The sequence below is a fragment of the Pseudorca crassidens genome, chromosome X (assembly GCF_039906515.1).
Source record: "Pseudorca crassidens isolate mPseCra1 chromosome X, mPseCra1.hap1, whole genome shotgun sequence".
NCBI lineage: Eukaryota > Metazoa > Chordata > Mammalia > Artiodactyla > Delphinidae > Pseudorca > Pseudorca crassidens.
The window spans coordinates 42,734,445-42,753,311 of NC_090317.1; the positions used below are offsets into that span (position 1 = coordinate 42,734,445).

Here is an 18,867-nt window from a genome sequence, read left to right on the forward strand (position 1 = left end):
AAAGGGCTCAATTGACAGACTGGAGACACTCTCAGCTTCTGAGAGCCTGGAAACTCCATCTATAGATCGGTCCCAGAGGGCAGAGCCAAAAAAGGGCAGATGGAGAACACAGCTTTCTTGGGAACTGGTTTTCCACTCCTCTGAGGCAAAAATACATCACTCTATAGCACCCTGAATCAATTCTCCAAAATATAGTGCTGTGTCCTTGTTTGCCAGTGTCTAAAAATAAGTCCTTGTCATATTTTTATTCTCTTTGTCTTAAAGTCATCCAACCAGCCTTGCTTGCAGAATATTAATTGCAGTGAAGCAGAAACCAGGAGATTAAATTGAAGCTACCTTTGAACGGAGCTCCTCAACTGATGACTGACTTGTTGCCCCCAAGCTAAACTCTCCTTTCTCTCTGATCATGCTCCTTGCCATCTGCAACTACGGGACAATGAATTGACAGCTAACTTTAAGTCAGCTTTCTTTAGGCTGGTCATTAGAGCGCCTACTGTCTGACAGTGTCAAATTCTAGCCTAGGGTTGTGACAGGGATTTAATGCTGTGTCCCAAGTGGGCTACTGGGCTGGCCATTAGAGTAGCAGGTGTCACTAATTTATCTTAACACTGCCCCGCCACAGACTGTTTAAATTCACATTGCCCTTACCATATCTGCTCTGCCCCTACATTAAACCTTTCAACCAGTACTTTCCAGATAAAACTAAGCATTATTCATGTATGAAGCACTAAGTGTTATTTTTGGAATAGACAACAATTCCAAGAAAAGTTAACAATAACTGAATCCTATACACACCAGGGCTGGGGCACCACTGTCATATTAAAGAAGAAACCATACTTGACTCTGAATTAGTAGAACGATACTTTGAAACCCAACTTCTAAGAGAAAAGAAACCTTAAAATGCAATGAGTTGGTAGCAAGACCTGAGTTGAGTTCTAGTCCAAGCTCAGATACGTATTTATTGGATTATTGGATTCCTTTGGGTACTTTATTTGCCTCTATTTCTTAGTGCCTCCAGCTATAAAAATAGAAGTGATTTATCTACTCTTTATTTCAGAAAATTGTTGTGGGAATGACTTGTATGACCTGAAAAATAAATAAGCTCCTTAAACAAAGCACAATAAAAGTACAATTATTTTGAGTTGCTATTGTAGGGTTAAATAGAACAATTCAATCAAAAGCCACAGTGTTTGAGAACATTCTTAATTTTATTTTCTTTAATTTTATAAAATACATTTTGTAAGATAAGTTTCTAAAAGTTTATCCTTTATGTGTGTTAAAAATGGAATTCTATATCAGAAATGAAGGAAACACTTTCAGTTGATTAACTCTCTTCATGTGTGTATATGTGTGTATGTATGCATGGGAGGTTTTCAGGGAAGGGTTGGTTATTTGTTATGTTATTAAATCAAAACAAAACACAAGGTAGGGATTACTTCACTTTCCTTGATCTTGATTGGTTTCTTACAGAACCTTTTCCATCTGCTCCCTCTATGCAGCCTGGAAGCTTGTCTTGTATACTGTTCTGAAAGCAAATATCAAGTGTCTTTTTGTAGACCTTACATCTCCTTAAACGTTGTTGAAACCACTTTGGGGGAGAAAACAAAACGACTCTTTACAGCAACAGAGCCACATACAGCCATACCCATAAAATCTTTCCCTTAATAAAGACAAATCAACTTTTTATTTTTTAACCCAAAGTTAAAACCCAAACACAGAAAGGGAAGACTGAAACCTGGGAGCTATTCGAATTTCAAACTCTTTCCACTTTTCCTTTTCCATGGAAGCTTACCAACTGAATAGCTGATGGCTGGTGCATTCAGATATATGATCTGCACCAGGAGAGAATAACCTGTATGTTAAACCTAACTCTTTAATACACCAAGGTAACATGGCTAAATCAAATCATCTCCCGCCAGCTAGAAAGAATGATCAAATAGGTTATTCAAACTGAGGTTCAAATTCACCAAATCTGTTTCTGCAAAGGACGGAATAATTGGTCTAAAATCCCAAGAGATGCAATAACTAGCCAATTTTACACATCATTTGCATTTTTTAATGTCCAATTTTCATTTGTTAAAGAATCATAACCAAAGAATCGTTCTCCAGACCTTTCTGGTACAACCCCAAACAAGCGATAGACAAACTGAAAAATGTGAAATGTGCATCATTCTGAAACAAATCAAGATCTTCAAATCACCTGCTATGACTGAATGGATAATACCCCATGAAAAGAGCACCATTGTGAAGATATGACAGAGGCCAAAGTACACAACTAATTAACAGAAAGAAGACATGCTATCCAAAGAGTTATCTATCCTGTGTCTACCAGAGGGCTGGCTCAGTTTACACCGTTAGCCTCTAGCAACTGCTGCTCCTTAGGCCAGTCTTTTTTCGTATGAGCTAGTTTCTCTCTATCCTCAGCTCCTTGGAAACCACAGGGTTGTCATGGTAGCTGTTATCAAGGAGAAGGGAGTGAGAAAATGCTGACAACACCTTGTTTCTCTTCTCTAACGAGGTATAAGGCCAGGTGCCCCCTTTGTCTCCACAGACACTACGCTCCCCTATGCTATAAGTAAGGTTGGCTGAGTTAGGGCTTAAATAGTCCATTGCCATCGGGGTCAGTGCTCTCTTTCTATGGGTGAAAGATCCTTGCTTTGACCCCCTTCTCCCAGCTGCAATAGGTAGATTTGGGCAAATGCTCTTATTGTTTTGCTGGCATTCTTTTTTCTTCTATCTTCAATGGTAATAGGGAGACAGGAATGAGTTCTCAGTTTTGTACACCAACGAGGATATATTTGGCCCCCAAAATGGCAAGGGGGCCAGGTACATCCCTTTTCTCTACCTGAGCATCTTTCTTTCCACTTTGTTTCCATCAGTGGAAGTGCCCTTTGAGAAGAAAACACTTCCTGGTCCTCAGGAGATGCTTGAAAATTGAATTGAGCCTCCATTTCTTTGTGACTTGCAGTTGGGGAGTCACCATCTTAACCATTTCCCATTTCTAGCAGGAACCAGCTATGAAGCAAAATGACTAAAAGAGGTACGTAAGAGGGGAGAGTCCACGGAGAGACATTAATCACCACGAGACTCTCCTTTCTTGTTACACTCGTCAAGTAAGAAGAGGGCCAGTCAATGGCAAAGGCAAAGAGTTAACATGGGAGACGCAGCATTGTAGGCTGTGTGGTTAGAGCCTCGCTATTTAGAGAAAGGAAAATTTCTACAGGATATCAGAACTTGGTGCCTCGGCCCATGAGTTTCAGGACGGCAAAGTTGTAAGTGGCAGCAATCATGAAGGTGAGCTGTAGGTAAGAGAAGAGAGAATATGAGTGAGAGTAGAAAAGGCTCCCTCCTCCACTCCTTTTGGGAACGAGGAAGGGTAGAAATAAAATCATAGTTAAATAAAGAAAAAAACTCCTGTTCTGCAAAAAGCAGCACATCCAGGCTTTTGCCCTGTAAACTTCACTAGAAGTCCTCTCTGAGACATTTCCTTCCAATGGCCCAGGCCCAGAGAATCAACTCGACAAGGAATTTTTCCACACCTCTGCTCAGCCCAGCACTGAGTTTTCCTCAGGAAAGTGAACACTAACTGGGCTCTGCCATCATATCTTACGTGTCTGAGCGACCTGGATTCATAGGGTGCTTGCTGTAGACGCATAGCCACACCGTGCAGCACAGCCTTCCCCTGCTTAATGCATCCATTTATTTCACAAGATGAGGAACAACTCGACTCCGTAGAAAAGCCTCAGCGGTGGGGGCCAGGAGTGCTGCAAGCTGATCCTTGGTTGATCACCACTTATTCAGTGACTGGAGATAAATTGCTTCACCCTTCAGTACCCCGGGTTCTTAATCTGAACAATGAATGCACTACATTGACACTGAGCCGAAACACCATCCATAATAACAATTCTAATAATGTTAAGAGATCCTTCCAGTATTTTCAGGAGAGTAACTAAATCCCTTGGAGAGCATCCAAGATGATTCCTATTTACAGTATATAGAATTCCAGGCTACCAAGAATCATGTTTAGTAAGGTTTCAGTGTTCTTGTCACTGATCTGACCGGAATGTGTTGAGAATTAACTATAATTTCTGACTGCAAAGCACCTGGCAATGTTACATGCTCTGTAAATGCTCTATCTTATTATTCTTGACCACGAATCTCTTTCCTCTTCCTCACACCACTTTGCTTGTTCTTATCTCATTTCTGAAAATTTTCTGCCTTGCCAACCCAAAGTAGAAGGCCACAGTCTCTACACTCTGCTGTCTCTGCCCAGCAGCTTTTCTCCAGCACTTCAAGGTTAGAAGGAATCTACCTCTTTTTACCTTTCAGCAGAGCTGTACCCAAGCTATCCCAGGACCACTTATTTTCCAAGATCATTAAAAGACAACTCACCAGGGAAACCAGTGTTGCTGCGGCCCCCACAAATGCAGCAATAAACAGGTGGAAGGTCATTTGGAACTGTAAGAAAATGCAAAAGGGAGAACTGGGTCTTGCAACAGCTGAAATAGGCTCTGCTGCAGATCATGAGTGCAACTTTCTGAATGTGTCGATATCTTTCTGTGTGTTAATTTGGCATCTCTAACTAAGTTGTTACATCCGTGAGTGTAGGCCTCCCATTCTTCAATGTACACCATGGCACCTGACCCCATAGCACCCAGAACACAGAATACTCATAAAATAGTATGGTCTTCCCAAATAATCAACTGATTCCCCTGGGTTGTGCCCAGAATCCCAAAACATTTTGCTTTCAAAGAAATAGTTTACTGCCTTCTTCCTCAGGATTTACTTTTATTCCCCTGCCTCCTTTGTGTATAATATCCATTCTCAATACAGTGTTTCCTTTTTCAAATGTACTTTCTTTTTAAATGAGATTGAGAAGTTCCAAACTAAATGTGTTTTATAAAACCTACATATGTCTGGGCACAACCCATTCTCTTGATAAGGTTTTTAAGTAAAAGAATGAAAATTTTCACTTGGGGGATTTTGCCATTAAGCTCTACCTTTACCTAGAGCTAAAAATTTCTCTTTTAAGGGAGGAAGTCTTAGAATGGAAGGCTTTCTCTGCAGCTTTAAGGAAAATAGATATTTTACCATGTATGCTCATTGGCTCAGGCAATATTTTATAGAAGGCAATTTGCTAACTCAAAATCCAGCAAAAAGAAATTGTGGTCCTTAAAATCAAAGTTGGGTAGAAATTTTATGTTACTAGCCATTCCACTGTAAAATAACCCAATGCCCCACTCACCTCAGCTGTTTTGCAGATGGACAGAAGGTTGGAGCCACACACCTTGCCAGGGAAGGCATTCCATGGGAGAACACCTACATAAGACACAAATATCAACCAAGGTAAGCTTCACAGAGTTATGGGGCTATATGGAGCACTTCTTCCATCTTTAATCATCCTGGCTGAAAAGTTGGGTCCTACTGACAATCAGGATCTTCTTTTCTAAAGATTTACCCAAAAAAACAGTTGCAAATTTTTTTGTTTGTTATTGAAATGTGCTGCTTCTGGGTTGGGGACAGCAGTCAACTGGGGTAGAGCAGTGCAAAGAGCCAAGAAAACTCCCACCACCTCCAAGAAGTTCCCTTCTCAGGGAAGAAACCTCTCCAGTTTCAATGAGAAGGATTAACAAACTAGATCCAAGCATCCATATTTTTATTTTTCCCCATAATTACCACCTTCCTTACCCTAAGAACCAAATATATAGTGCTTCGATAGGGGGTAGGGGAGCCAAGCCACCTTAACTCACCATACATTCTGGCATCAGCACAGAGACTGCCTATACTGGCAGAGGTCTTGCTGGGGGTGGCAATAGACTGGCAAGTGGTCCAAGTGTTGAAGTAAATGTACACAGGCACAGCAGAGCAGGCAAACACCAGGAGCCACACAATGGTCAGGGCATAGGTGATGCCCACAAACTAAAACAATTGACATGGGGTGGTTAGAAATCAACATCAGCCTGCAGACATTGAAATATAAACAAGGAGATCCTGGAATGGCATGTACCAGACATGAAACCAGGTTCCAGGGATTTCCACCAAATGAAATTAGTAAGCAGGGCACCTCTACCAAATGTCATTGGCAGTATCTACTAGAGAACTGGCCCCAAATATGACAGAGGGTGGGGGGAATGGGTGGGGGTTGGAGTGAGGAGGACCCCTGGGTTAGAGAGGCTTCAGGAGATTGTTTGGGCAGATAAGGTGTGAAGAAATCAAAAGAGATCTTGAAAGAAAGTCGTGCCATTTAAATGCCTTAGGCTGAGCTTAGAAAATGTTCTTTGTCAAAGGACTTTGGATCCCTAGTTATTGAACAAAGCCAATAAGAGATTTAAATTTCCGATCCCAAAACCTTTCTAAGCCAACTGCTAGCCACAAAAGACATCACCACAACCCACAGATGTTCATCCCCCAAAGGATCTTTAACTCTAGAGGCTGGAAACCAATGTATACCTCACTGGAAGCATGGATAGCCCTCTAACAAAGATAAAGTATTAAATATGCAGATCTACACTAGCCCCCTCTGGGGCCTCCAACAATGTAGGATCCCAGAATATTATGGATTCCATCTTGGAGTCAATTACTTAATTTCTATGATCCACCCTCCCTCTCAGATCAGGTACCTACCTACATCTCAATCCCACGAGTAGCATTTTAAACTCTTGGGCAGTCAGATCTACTCTTGTTGTGGTCCCAGCTAGGAGGGGAGTAAAGGGGTACCAACAGATGGCTTAGAAATGGTCTGATTGAACAAAGCATCCCACGAAACTCATGCTTTTCCTTTTGAGATGAAATTTTCTAGGGAACTTTTAAAAAGTGAGGCTAAGCCAGCTGGGCACCACGTTCTTCCTGACCTTCTCATTTGGCTGCAGCCATCACGTCCTCACTCAAAAGCCAGGCCCCTAAAGAGGACCCAGCCTTGGGTGGGGGTGTGGCCACAGACTCACGCCCAGTTGTCCCCCACCCCCTGTTATTGCCACAAAATCCTGAGGATGATCACCTTGTCGGGATGTCCTAGCCATTTTCCCAAACAATGACACACCCGCTCCAAAGAATGAGCTTGATGTTGGCCTCTGGAACCCCTCCCCTTCTGGCCCCCTGTTACCGTTGCACTCAGGCCCTTGCCGCAGATGGTGGTCTTGTAGTCGCCAAAGATCTGCCTGACTGCGCCGGTGGTGTAGAAGCCCTCAGCCAGCAGGAGGGCCCCATAAAGGAAGAAGAAAGAGGCAGTTCCATAGATGACATACTGGAAAGCATGGATCCTACATTAACAGACAGACAAAAAGCCAGAAAATCTAATGAATTGAGGACCCAGTTCCCTTGCTGCATAAGTTAGTTGGACCCTTGAGTGGGCACCTAAACAAGGCTAGGGATTCTTTAGAGGGATCACTAGGTTCTTCCTCTGTGCTTCTACCTTATCTTCATTGAAGTAAAAGAAGATGCTCCTCCCAACACCTGGTTTACCCTGTAACCTGAAGAACCGGGGCACTACTCTCCTTGACCTGACCCTTCAGAGATGCTCCCTCAGAGGAGAGAGTAGAGAGGAGCTAGGCAAGAAGGAAGAGGGATGAAAGAAGAGGAGTCTAACTTGCCCTAGGAACAGGAGAGGCTTAGTACTGTGCCTGAGCGGACTCAACTGGTGTGGTAAACCAAGAGAAGCAGCCCCACCCTGTCTAGTCGTGCCTCCCCCGAGTTCTTTATATGGACCACTTCAGAGGCTCCAACTCTGTCCATGTTAACCCTACTTAGCAGAAATTAAAACATGTGGGACAAAGCAAGGGTGGGGTGGGTGTGGTTAGGAGTGGGCTGGCAGGCAGGCAGAACTCCCCCTCTGAATGTGGCACTCTCCCTTCATTTAGGGCTTCAGATGTGGCACAGGTAGAACCTGCACACAGAAGGAAGATCCAGGAATCCTGTCTGTCCCCACACCAATCCCCTACTAGTCACTAAGGTACTGATGAGTTCTGTATCTCAAAGATAGACAGGGTTCGTGGGGGACAGTAGGTACTTACACATTGATGAGATATTCATAGTCCTGGTAGTTTTTGGAGAAATAGGTCTCAATTAGCTTTTCTGTGCCAGTGAGTGCTTCATGTCCACAGCCACAGAACAGTGCCACCCCAAAGAAACACAATCCAGTGGCCACCAGGGAAGCAAAGGGGGCCCCTACGAGACATCTCGCACAGCACTCTAACAAGCCTGAGGACAAAAGAGGGTAAACAGTCAGGGATGGGCAATACATAGCTCATCACTCATCACTCTCCACCAGCCCAGCCAGGCCCTGTGCTCACATGCACGGATGGTAGGGGGTGTGGGGGGGGGGTGTCACCCCAGAGGCCAAAAGCAGGAGAGTCCAGAACCTTAGACTTTTAGAATGTGAGATTGACCCCCCAAAACTATACTTTGTTCCATTCTTGAAGATAAATCCTTACCTTTAATCCCCAGAATGTAAGTGGGTTTTTGAACAATCGGTATTCAGGTAGCCGGCTAGAGAGATGATGCAATCATTCCCTCCTTTCTTCTCATTCTGATTTGTTTTCATCATTTATCAACTCTTATGGAGTACTTACTATGTACCCAGCATTGTGCTAGGTATTATGTGGAGTGTGAAGGCGTAAAGACATAGACTCTGCCACAGGGGACTTGTTTGTCTACTGAGGAGAATGAGCTAGGTAGACCTAATATTTTCAACTAACAATTCCAGGCAGCCAAGTAAATGGTTATAAAGAGTAAATGCCCTTAGAATTCCAGGAAGGGGTGAGTGTAGGCCAGAGATATTGATATTGTCAGACAACATTTGAGCCTTAAACAGCATTCCGGGTGGAGAAACTTTGGAAATTCCATGTTCCTGGGTATTCCTGAACGTTGTGTGTATTTGCTGCATGGAATGCTTGATTCTTCTTAGTCTGGATGTGTGGAGAGCAGTCCAAAGGAAAGGAGGGAACTGGCAGAGGATGGGAAATGGTAATGGGAGGATTACTATTATTCTCAGTAATAAACAATGCAGGCTGAATGATTTTTGGACACTTTGCATGGCTGATTTGTCCCCCAATACTACAGTTTGGCCAATGTCCCCACCCTCAGTCCTACCCTGGAGTTCTGTCAAAACAGCTACAAAGAGACTTTATACAAAGTCAACAAAGCATGAAACGTCTTTCTGGAATGGCAAAACACACCAGGGCCTGGGAACACAGGTGTCTTAAAGTGCTAAGAGTCCCTGAGATTCCCCAGACCTGGTACCTCAGGCCTCAAGCCAGTGTTGCTGAGAAGCAGGAAAGGCACGCAAGTCACAGGCTCTGAGAGCAGCGGTGCCCCTAAGTACTAGCCCTGAGCTCTAAGATGTCACATGGAGTGAAACTTAAAAAATATCCAGTAGATGACCGACTAGATGGGAAAAGGATGGCTCCCTCTGGCCTCTCAGCCAGATCCCCAAAAGGTGGAAGAAATGAAAGTGTTAAACTCTTCAGAAAAATGTTATATATACACTGATTTTATCTATCCACATATCATATAGATATGGCATATGAATTATTTTTGTGTATATATGTAGTATACACATATATAAAATATGTATAAAAAATGTTATATATACACAGATGTTATCTATCCACATATCATATAGATATGGCATATGAATTATTTTTGTATTTTTGTGTATATATGTAGTATACACATATATAAAATATGTGTGTATATAAAATATGTGTACACACACACACATACACACAAATAATCAGCAAATGTGCTGAGAAGCTGCTATTTTGGAAAAGCATGTTGGAACTCCTTACACAAATCAAATAAATTGTATTAATTTTTAGGTTTGGATTTTATCCAAAGCTCGCTTGTCTATTCCAGGGTACCAGGGACCGGGGGAGTCCTTTGCCTGAACCTCTTAATAATAGTACAGTTTCTTTTTAGACCTGAGTGCTTGACCATCTGGTGATTTGCCTGGCTGAACTGCATCCATGTGAACAGATTTTGAAGGACCAAATTATCTCTATCGTGAGAAAGTTGAGGCAGAGACATTTACTTATCTCTGTTCTCAGAGCCACAGAATGAGTGAGTCCTCTTACCCACTGTCCCCTAAAATGACAGCCCTTCCTTTGTACTCAAAGAGCCACTTCCTCAAAGATTCTTGTATGTCACACCAGAGACAAGACTCGGAAGCCCAAGCCAAGCAAAATAAGTAGCTAACATTTGCAGCAGAACTGAATTTCCTCCCTTTTCTAAGAACTGAAGCACTGCTGTCAAAAAACTTGGCCTCTGTGGGAAGCAGTGCTTCATTAGAGCTGGCCCACGGGGGGTGTGCGCGTGCGCACACACGTGCCAGGGCGGGGGCACATGCATGAATGCAAATGTTCACATAAACACATGTATATACCAGAGAGAAAACCATAGCAGTTTAAATTGCTCATTGTCCTCAGGAAACATTCAGAAACTGATCTTCCTCTTTCTCAACAGGTTAAGATACTAGATGCATCCTGTAAGTCAAGAAAAGGAGCTTGGAAATAAACAGTGCTGCCATTTTCCTTCTCGGCCTATCCAACTCTTCTCCACCCCCAAACTCTTAGAATCTTCTAGTAAAGAAGGTCTCTGAAGCCTGGGGGTGGGGGAAGGGAAGGTCAGTGACCCCACTGTTCCCTCTCTCCCCAGCACAGGGTCAAGGCTTGGACAGAGCCCTCCATAGCTCCCCTGGACAAAGAAGCCTTGTTTTTCCCTGAGATCTCAGGAGCCTCATTGGTATTCTGCAGAGGCCTGCAGGCCTGGGGGTGGGGAGGGGATCAGACCCAGGGAACAATGGAAGAACTGTTTGTTTAGCCCAGAGTAAGGAGAGTCATCGTCCGTAGCAAGTGACCGTCTTGTGCCCACTCACTCACCCCAGCTTTCTCACCCTGGAAAGGGCTAAAATGGTGGTGCAGGTGTGAGCAGGGATGGAGAAACTTGAACTCTTGCTAACCAAACAGAGAATTCCTCTCTAAGTTTTAGCTGATGCCCCCTCCACGGTTGTAAAGATGAGGAAAAAAGCCACTTTAGTCTATCTGATCCCTCAAGCATCATCCAAATAACCAGAGAGTATCACATATAGTGTTCTTACTGGGTGATAAAGGGCTAAGCCATGAGAGCAACTCTGAATCATCAACTGATATTCTTTCTTCTTACTTCCACTTTTCCTCCATTTTCTTAGCGCTCAAATAACTTAGCGCCCCCTTTTCTGCTCCACTGCCACTCGAAGCAAGGTACAAAAGGACATAGGCTTTAATGAGTCTCTAACATGGAGTTGGAAATAAATGGCCCTGGATAAATCTATCACTCTTCAGCTATAAACAGTTCAACAATATCAGCATAAGCATCAGGTGTCCACCTCTTCACATTGAAATGAAATGTTTGTTCTGGGGGCATTTAAGTTCAGCAGAAGTGAGGGATCTCAGTCAGTCAGTCCAAGCAAAAAATCAAATTTTGGATTCCAACTGGGAAAAACTTAGAACATGCAAGAAATTGTGTCATCAAAGTAGTTGACAATCAGAACATTCTGAGAAAGGTCCATTGGGTTCCCTTTGATTTGGGAATGTGTGAACCTAAAGCCAGAGGGTCTCCATTTCAGAAGACTTCACGGTTGAAAAGATATCGGTTTGATTCAGGAAGGCTGTGAGGGATTCTGAAGAAGTTCCTTGGCTCTTGCAAGGACATTCTCACATTTCCAGGCTAAGTATAGACTGCAACATGGTGGAGTTGGCATAAAAGAACTATATAGCAACAATATTACCCAATGCAACAGAATTGGATTAAACCACCTGACTTTGTTGAGAGGTGATAAAGAAAAATAATAACCTTCCCCGGTGTTTTCCTTTCATTTCTGTTCATTGGATTCAGTACAATTATTAAGCAAATTAGCAGTAACCTAGACACTATGGGAAACAAAAGGGAATTATAAGGCCCAGTCCCTTTCTTCAAAGACCTTTCAGTCTTATTGGGGAAAACAAACATGTCTGTGAATCAAAAACCAAAGCTGCCTATAATCTAGTGTTAAAATGTGTATAACCAAGTCCTGTGGGCAAAATGTAAGCAAAGGGGAGATATTCAGTGTTGGCTAGATATATCTGCGAACTCCCCAAACTAGTCTAATCAATCTGTGATAGAACTTCAAGCCCTTCTCATTAATGCTCTTCACAGGAGTCTGAAAAGGATCAACGGGACTGCTGTGACTCATCCAGATTCGTCTATCCAAGGGACTGGATTGATCCTGATGCTGTCTCTTTAAGCAGGAGCCAAAAGCTCCCAAGCCCTCCCTCCTTTCCCATGCCCTGGGAACGCCTCAAGGACAAGCTCCGTGATGGAAATTTAGTGTGAATCTGGGAACCCATCAAAGGGAGGAAAGGAAGGGCTTTCATGGAAAGGGATGGTAGAAAGAGACCAATTGTGCCTTGCACAATTCCCAGCCTGTCCCTTGAATCCAGCTGACAAAGGGAGAGATAGAAGAACCCTATACAATAGAGCTAAACAACAGGCAGGCTCATTGAGTGAAAAACTGGCCCCATCTCCCTAAGTCTCTAATCTGAGCTAAAGTCTTACCCTCCTCCCAGAACCCACCCCTTAACCTCACCCCATGAACAGAGGCTCCCTTGATCAGGACCTATCACAGTTGACAGGACCAAGATGCTAGAGCAGCCGTGACTGGTACTGGGGATGGATGGGGATGAGTGGGTAGGTTCTAGGAGTAAAAGAACAATCAACAGGAGGTGCCAGAGACAAAGACTTTTGCTTCTGGCCTTATCCTGACCAGACAAAGCCCTGCCTATAATCTTGTCTTTCCTACATGAAATCAGCACTTATACCACATTCAAGCGCTGGAAAGGGGCTATGTAGCCCCTGAGGCATGGGAATCCAAGCTTGCTAGATAGTCAAGTCATGCAGAGTTAAACATAAAAGGAATCTCAGGCTCCTCTTTGAACAGGTATTATTATTGCCATGGCAACAGCATCTGGACCACCTTGTTTCCTATGTTCCCTACTCCTCCCCAAACACACACATACAGGCACGCATGCATGGATACACATGTGCACACATGTATGCCAATTTATACCCAAACATTGGGAGACTGGGGTAGAGGCTGGATTGTTAAACTCTATCTCTGACACATTGTCTTTGCCTTGCCCACTTCTGGAAAGGTTAAAGAGAAGCGCCTGGCACTAAGCTGAGAGACAACAGTTTTCATACCTTATTCCTTAGGTTAGTCTCCCACCATTTCCTCTTCTCCCCTTGGTTGCAGTGTGAAGCTGATCTAGGGAACCTTGTTCTCTTCCTCGGGATGTCACTGACTCCTTTCCAGAGCCCTGTCTGGCAGAAAGCTGAGAGGCCAGTGCAGAACTGAACGATCACCTTTAGGACCATTTTAAAATAACCAAGGAGGAATTAATCAATCAGTACTTGCTGAGCTTTTGCTGTGAGTTTGACACTGGGCAGGCCCTGACAGTGGGAAAGGAAGGGAAAGCTACTCTGTTCACTTCCCATGGCTGCTGTGACCCTTCCTGATCAGGTCATTGCCCTGACTTGATGTTCTCTTGACCTGAAGTTCTGTGGGCAAGGAGGGCATTTCTACTGTTGATTTCTTTCAGCACCAGGAATCCTGGGGATGGTTTTCAAGGATTTAAGTTAATACACAAAAAGGTAACAAGGGAAAAAGATTCCACTGGCTGGGGTTCTGCCTTCATAGGTTTGGAGACTATATTTCCCCTCCCACCCATTTCCCAGGGGTTTCTTGGGCCTTGTTACTACTCAGAGAGATTTGAGAGCATAGTTCTAGTTGTCAGGCTATTGAGTAAATTGTTGGATTTCCTAGCACAGAGCCAGAGCAAAAGGTCCTTGAAGCAGAGCAGACCTTTCAATCTGCCTGGCTCTCCAAGAGCGCTTCTGGCTCTGCAGGGCCAAGGTGAGGAGTGGGGTGGGGAAGGCTACCTATGATCATTTTGGTCAGTGTCTCTGGGAAAGGTAAGTGAATGTGCTGGTTTGAATCTGCTTTCTTTTTAGCTCCTGGCATTCTTGCAGCATTCTTGCCATCGTGATGGGATTCAGATAGTCTTCAGGCATTTTGTAAAAAACTGGACCCCTGCTCTGCCTCCACACTTTTTGCCTAGGCTACATTCACTTACTCTGAGCCAGCCAAAACTACTCTGCTCGGCAAACAGCCACCTTTGGAGGGAAGCATCATAGTCTGGTTACCGGGGTAACAGCCACTGTTCTCAGACATCAGGCTTTGCAGGAGCCAATGTTTTGCTGTTCAGTAATGGCATTATGTTACTAAGCAGAGAATAATCAGCTACTGCTCTTTGGCTCTTTTCCGGTTCCATTGTTATCCCAAAGACTCATTTGGAACATCCCTCTCCCAAGTCAGGACAAGTTTTAATGAATTATCATTTCCCCCGTGAACCTTTTGTGTGGACACTACTGAATTCCCTGTTCCTCTTCACTTCCAATCCTACTGGATTCTGTATGGTTGAGGTAGTGAGCTCCCTGTTCCTGGGGGTGATTAAGAAGAAGCTGTAGGAATGTTTAATTGGCTGTTGTAGAAGGGAATCCTGCATTGAGAATAAGCTCAGGCAGCTTCTTAAATTCCTTCCAATCCCAGATTCCACGATATAATTTGTCTACTATAATAGTTAAACAGCAAACACTCCATGTCAGAAGTAGTAGCAGTTCAGTACCTTGCTGGAGATGGTCTATTATTTACAAAGTACTTGAGATACTTTGTCATTGAATAACTGAGAACTCAATGGCTACTCCATCATGTGCACCTGGCCCAAGTATGGCCCACCCCCAGGATCTGGGATCCAATACACAACCTCTACTGTGCCCTCACTATGGTAATCTCCCCTGAAGGAAATCATCCAGCCTCCATAACAGGAAACTATCCCTATGGTCACCTTATTTGTTCCTGCCTTTTCCTCAGGGCTTTCATCCTCTAAGGAAGTAATATTCAGCATCCTTCTTTAGTCCCTCTCCTTTTTTTAATTCACAAGCTACCCAATCAGCTGCCTTGACATTAGGTAGGGTTCTTGATGTTACCTAGGGCAGGAATTGAGTTCCTCCAACATTCACTTCTCACCTGGCCACACTCAATTGGACAAATGATTCTTACCCAAGTGCACAGAGTACATACAAAGAAAGCCCAAACACTTTGTAAAGAAGAGTCAGCCTGTACATGCATTATTGTATAATAATTGGTATTATTATTATTTACAATTGTTCTAGAGCTCGCCCATTTTCAAAGGACTCCCACATCATTATTATTTGATTTTTATAACCCTGAAAGTAGACAAAGCAGTTATCGTTATCCCCATTTTCCAGATGATGAAGTGATCATTCACAGCAACCTACCCAATGTCACGAAGTTCATAAGTGGCAGATCTGGGATTCAAACCTGGTTGTGTTAACTTCTAGACAAGTTCTCTGCCCTCTTAATTATCCTGCCTGAATACACGCTTCAAAAAGCTCTCTCAGTGTTTCAGGATGAAACAACCTAAAGTCTGACATCAGCTTAGTATAATTGAAAACCTATCTCCGTGGATGTTGTTGGAGCCTTCTGAGTATTACATTTGATGGTGAATACTCAGGACAATTGATTCTCATTTCATTTAGGATGTATTCAAGCTGCTGCTCTTGTTTTGCCAAATATGAGAAATGTCTACATGTTTCTGTGGCATCCTGTGTGGACAAAGACCCTTGTGCTCTGCACACCTTGCTCTGAGTAGACACCACCAGAGACCAGACCTCAGACCTCATAGCTTCTCTACAGAGAAGCCCTCAGTACTCAACCAAGTCAGTAAGAGCCCTAAGGTCCCATCAACCTCCTTGTCATAGCAAGGATTTAGAGTCTGAGCCATGGCCTCAGGAAGGCTAAGTCTTTAATATTTGCTACATATGGTCACCCATACATGTGCACGCACACACACACACACACACACACACACACACACACACACACCCTTACCCATATCCATTCCCTATAGTAAAGCCATTGAGGACTTTATTTTCATTTCCTGAACCTGAGATTGGCCTCCTCAGCCATGGTCAAGCCTGAGCCCATCTCTCCCAGTTTCCTTCTGATGCCCAGCAGGGTCCAAATTTTGTATCAAGCAAGCAATTATTTTGAACAGCTGAGGGCCAGCCAACATTAGTTTCCTCCAGCAAAACCAGGGATGTCAGCTGACTGGGCCATTACGGGGGCCTGGGAACCAGGGGAAAAGAGAAGGTAGAGGGAAGTGAGGGGGTAGGAGGACACATGACCACATCCAGCCCGCCGGGCACTCTCTCCAAAGACCTGTGGGACTCTCCACGTGCTGCTGGAGTTCTTTGACAATAAAGCATCATTCTCAGTACAGCAAAGGAGTTAATTTAATTGCGTGCTAAGGAATTAAAAAGAAAACAGGTGCCAAAACACAGCTCATTTCAACCATTAGAAACCCCGAACCGCAAAGTTCTTGCAAATTCCTGTGCTTTGGCTTGAATCTTCCATGCTAAAGTTTTTGAAACTCACCCATGTCTTTGGGACTCTGATTCCAATTGTAGCCTGCTGGCTAGTCTGCTTTGCGGCTGACTTTGTTCAGCTGGAAGGATCTTGGTCTCTCCAGTCTCCTTCTTCGGTCCTTTACTTTTTCTCTCTGAGTATCTTTGTCCTCTTCTCCTGCAATGAAAAGGGCTTTCTGATTGACAGCCAACCCCCTTAAAGGGACAGGCCCGCTTTCCTCCTCCTCTCCTCCTCCCCTTCTCCTCCCCTTGTCCCCACCTCCTCAGGGATACTCCCTTCTCTAAGGCCTCCATCTTCTTTCTGCTTTTCACTGCCAATTGTCTCATTTTTTTCCTTTTTTTCCCCCCCTAAGGCTTGCCTGTGTGGAATTTCACTTTGCTGCAGAGACATCTGGAAATGTGGTTTGGGGGTGGAAATAAAAAGAGGTCCTGCAGGTCTCCAACTGATCCTTGGATCTATTTGGTGTGGGATGGGGCAGCACAAGTGTCAGAAGCCAGGAAGGTAGTAGCCCTGACGAGGCAGTCAGGGTCTAAAACCTAGATGCCACCTCCCAGTCCTTCCAACTCTGCCCCAACCCCACCCCTCACTCCTAGCTGCCCTTGACCCTATCCACCATTACTCTCCCCACCACCGTTTGGAAAATAAACGTTCCTTCCCTGCCATCCCAGCTCCAGAAACACAAGAGAAAAGAAAAATTGTCTTTTAAAATAATTTCCTCCAAATCCTTCTTAGTTTCAACTGAATGAGGACAAAACACAAGCTGTTGATTCCACGAGCAGATTTTGACCAAGCTGGAGAAAACTAGAATTGTAATCATTTTTATAGACAGGATAACAGAGACCCAGGGACGGGGCAAGACCTGTTGTGCAGGTTCACAGAATAGGCTTAAGAAAAGGTCAGAGTTAGGGATGTGGGTGATTTCCATGGAAGGTAATTGACTTTGACACGAGAACACAATCTGGGAATTAGGTAGTCAATATCCCACCCTGAGAATAGTGTCATCAGAGAGCTGAACCCAGGCTGGTGAGAGGCAGGGACTGGGTTGAGGTGAAGCCATGGGTGCCAGTGAGGATGGAGGGAAGGGGAAAGTAATATGGTTCTTTCCTCAGAGAAACACTAAGAAAAAATAGCCAAGTAGCAAAAACAAGGGAATAAGATACTAACCCTAATAATATTTATTTCTAAAGACTGTGAAGGTATTTGAGTGCCCAGGACTGGGTGGGATTAGCCTATGGAAGGTTTTCTAGAAGAACTGAACCTTAACCAGTGTCTACCTAGCTCCTTGTTCGTGTTCCCTATCCCTTCAGGAATCTCAGAGAGACACGACTCTCTTGACCTTGAGGCCCACATCTTCCCATGGACGGCCTATAAGGAAACTGGTTGGCATATAAATGGAAGAGTACCATTAAGACTCCAGGGAAGTAAGGGATGCCACCTCCCTAATTTTCCCCATGGCTTTGCCTTGGGGTAAGAGAGGAGAGGAAGGAGATATTGAGCAGAGTCTAGAATCTTCCTATGGTGGGGAGAGAGGCAAAATTGTGTCTTACAGTTTTCTCTTTGCGTTGTGACCTTGGTCACGTTTCTGGCTTGGGCTCTTCTGTTAGGAAATGGGTGAATCTTCTGCAGATGCTCTTGTGGGTCCCCTCGGTTCCTGAGTCCTGCAGTAGTTGAGGCTTGTCCAGAGTCCTAGAACTCTATATCCTCTGCTCTTATACCAGCCCCAAGGAGAAAGGATCCCTGTAAACACTGCCCCTTTGGCAGAACCGTATAATAGTAGCTTTCTGGAGCAGACCAGACTAAGGCCATATGACTGATGGTAGAGGGCCCCAGGATCCCTGACCTCGCCAGCCCTGTTCTCCAGCCACAGACTCCACTTACTGAGGAAACTGAGTTGTAGGATTGTGCCAACAATTAACTTCTGGATGGTTGTTGTGAGAATGGCCCTGGAGGAGAGGGGGGACCAAAAGCAAGAAGTCAAATGGGCCAAATGTGTGCCCTCAGCTTCTCAGATGGCAGAAGAAGCTGAGTGCAAACTTTGAGGGTTCTGATTTAGGGGATGAGAGAGATGTTTTTTTTACAGCTCGAATAGATGAGACAGCTCCATATGCAGGGGAAATCTCTCAGGCTGAGCTTCTCACAAATCTGCCCCTGGATTCCCAGCAGCAGCTCTGGGGACTGCGAAGCTACTTGGAGGAAAATATGTGTTCCCAGTAAATTCACAGATACCAATTTTTCAACCATATTCCCCAACATTTCTCTTCTCCTTTCCTCCAGCTCTCTTGCCATACTATTCAGTTTGTCTTCTCCCCAAGTCTCAATCTCTATGTCTCTGTTTCTCCATCTCTGTC

General features: G+C 44.1%; 1 protein-coding gene across 2 annotated transcripts; it reads right to left on the minus strand.

Moving 5' to 3' along the window:
* Positions 1 to 1,189: 1,189 nt before the first annotated feature.
* On the minus strand, positions 1,190 to 16,692 carry PLP1 (proteolipid protein 1). 2 transcript variants are annotated; one of them, XM_067722171.1, is made up of 7 exons: positions 16,529 to 16,692; positions 8,010 to 8,196; positions 7,103 to 7,259; positions 5,751 to 5,919; positions 5,246 to 5,319; positions 4,393 to 4,458; positions 1,190 to 3,299 (listed from the first exon to the last, which is right to left on the minus strand). In XM_067722171.1, exons 1-7 carry the CDS (start codon positions 16,530 to 16,532, stop codon positions 3,228 to 3,230), a joined length of 729 nt encoding a protein of 242 aa, XP_067578272.1. In that variant the 5' UTR covers positions 16,533 to 16,692; the 3' UTR covers positions 1,190 to 3,227. The 2 variants fall into 2 exon arrangements, with proteins under 2 accessions (XP_067578272.1, XP_067578271.1); XM_067722170.1 differs by having other exon boundaries at positions 6,998 to 7,259.
* Positions 16,693 to 18,867: the final 2,175 nt, after the last annotated feature.

Bases quoted from the DNA above. Each gene is read 5' to 3' on its own strand.
- PLP1 (XM_067722170.1), bottom strand. The intron at 7,260-8,009 runs GTAAGTACCTAC...CTGTTAATGTAG, and splicing joins TATGAATATCTCATCAATGT to GATCCATGCTTTCCAGTATG. The intron at 5,320-5,750 runs GTGAGTTAAGGT...TGTCTTATGTAG, and splicing joins TGCTGATGCCAGAATGTATG to GTGTTCTCCCATGGAATGCC.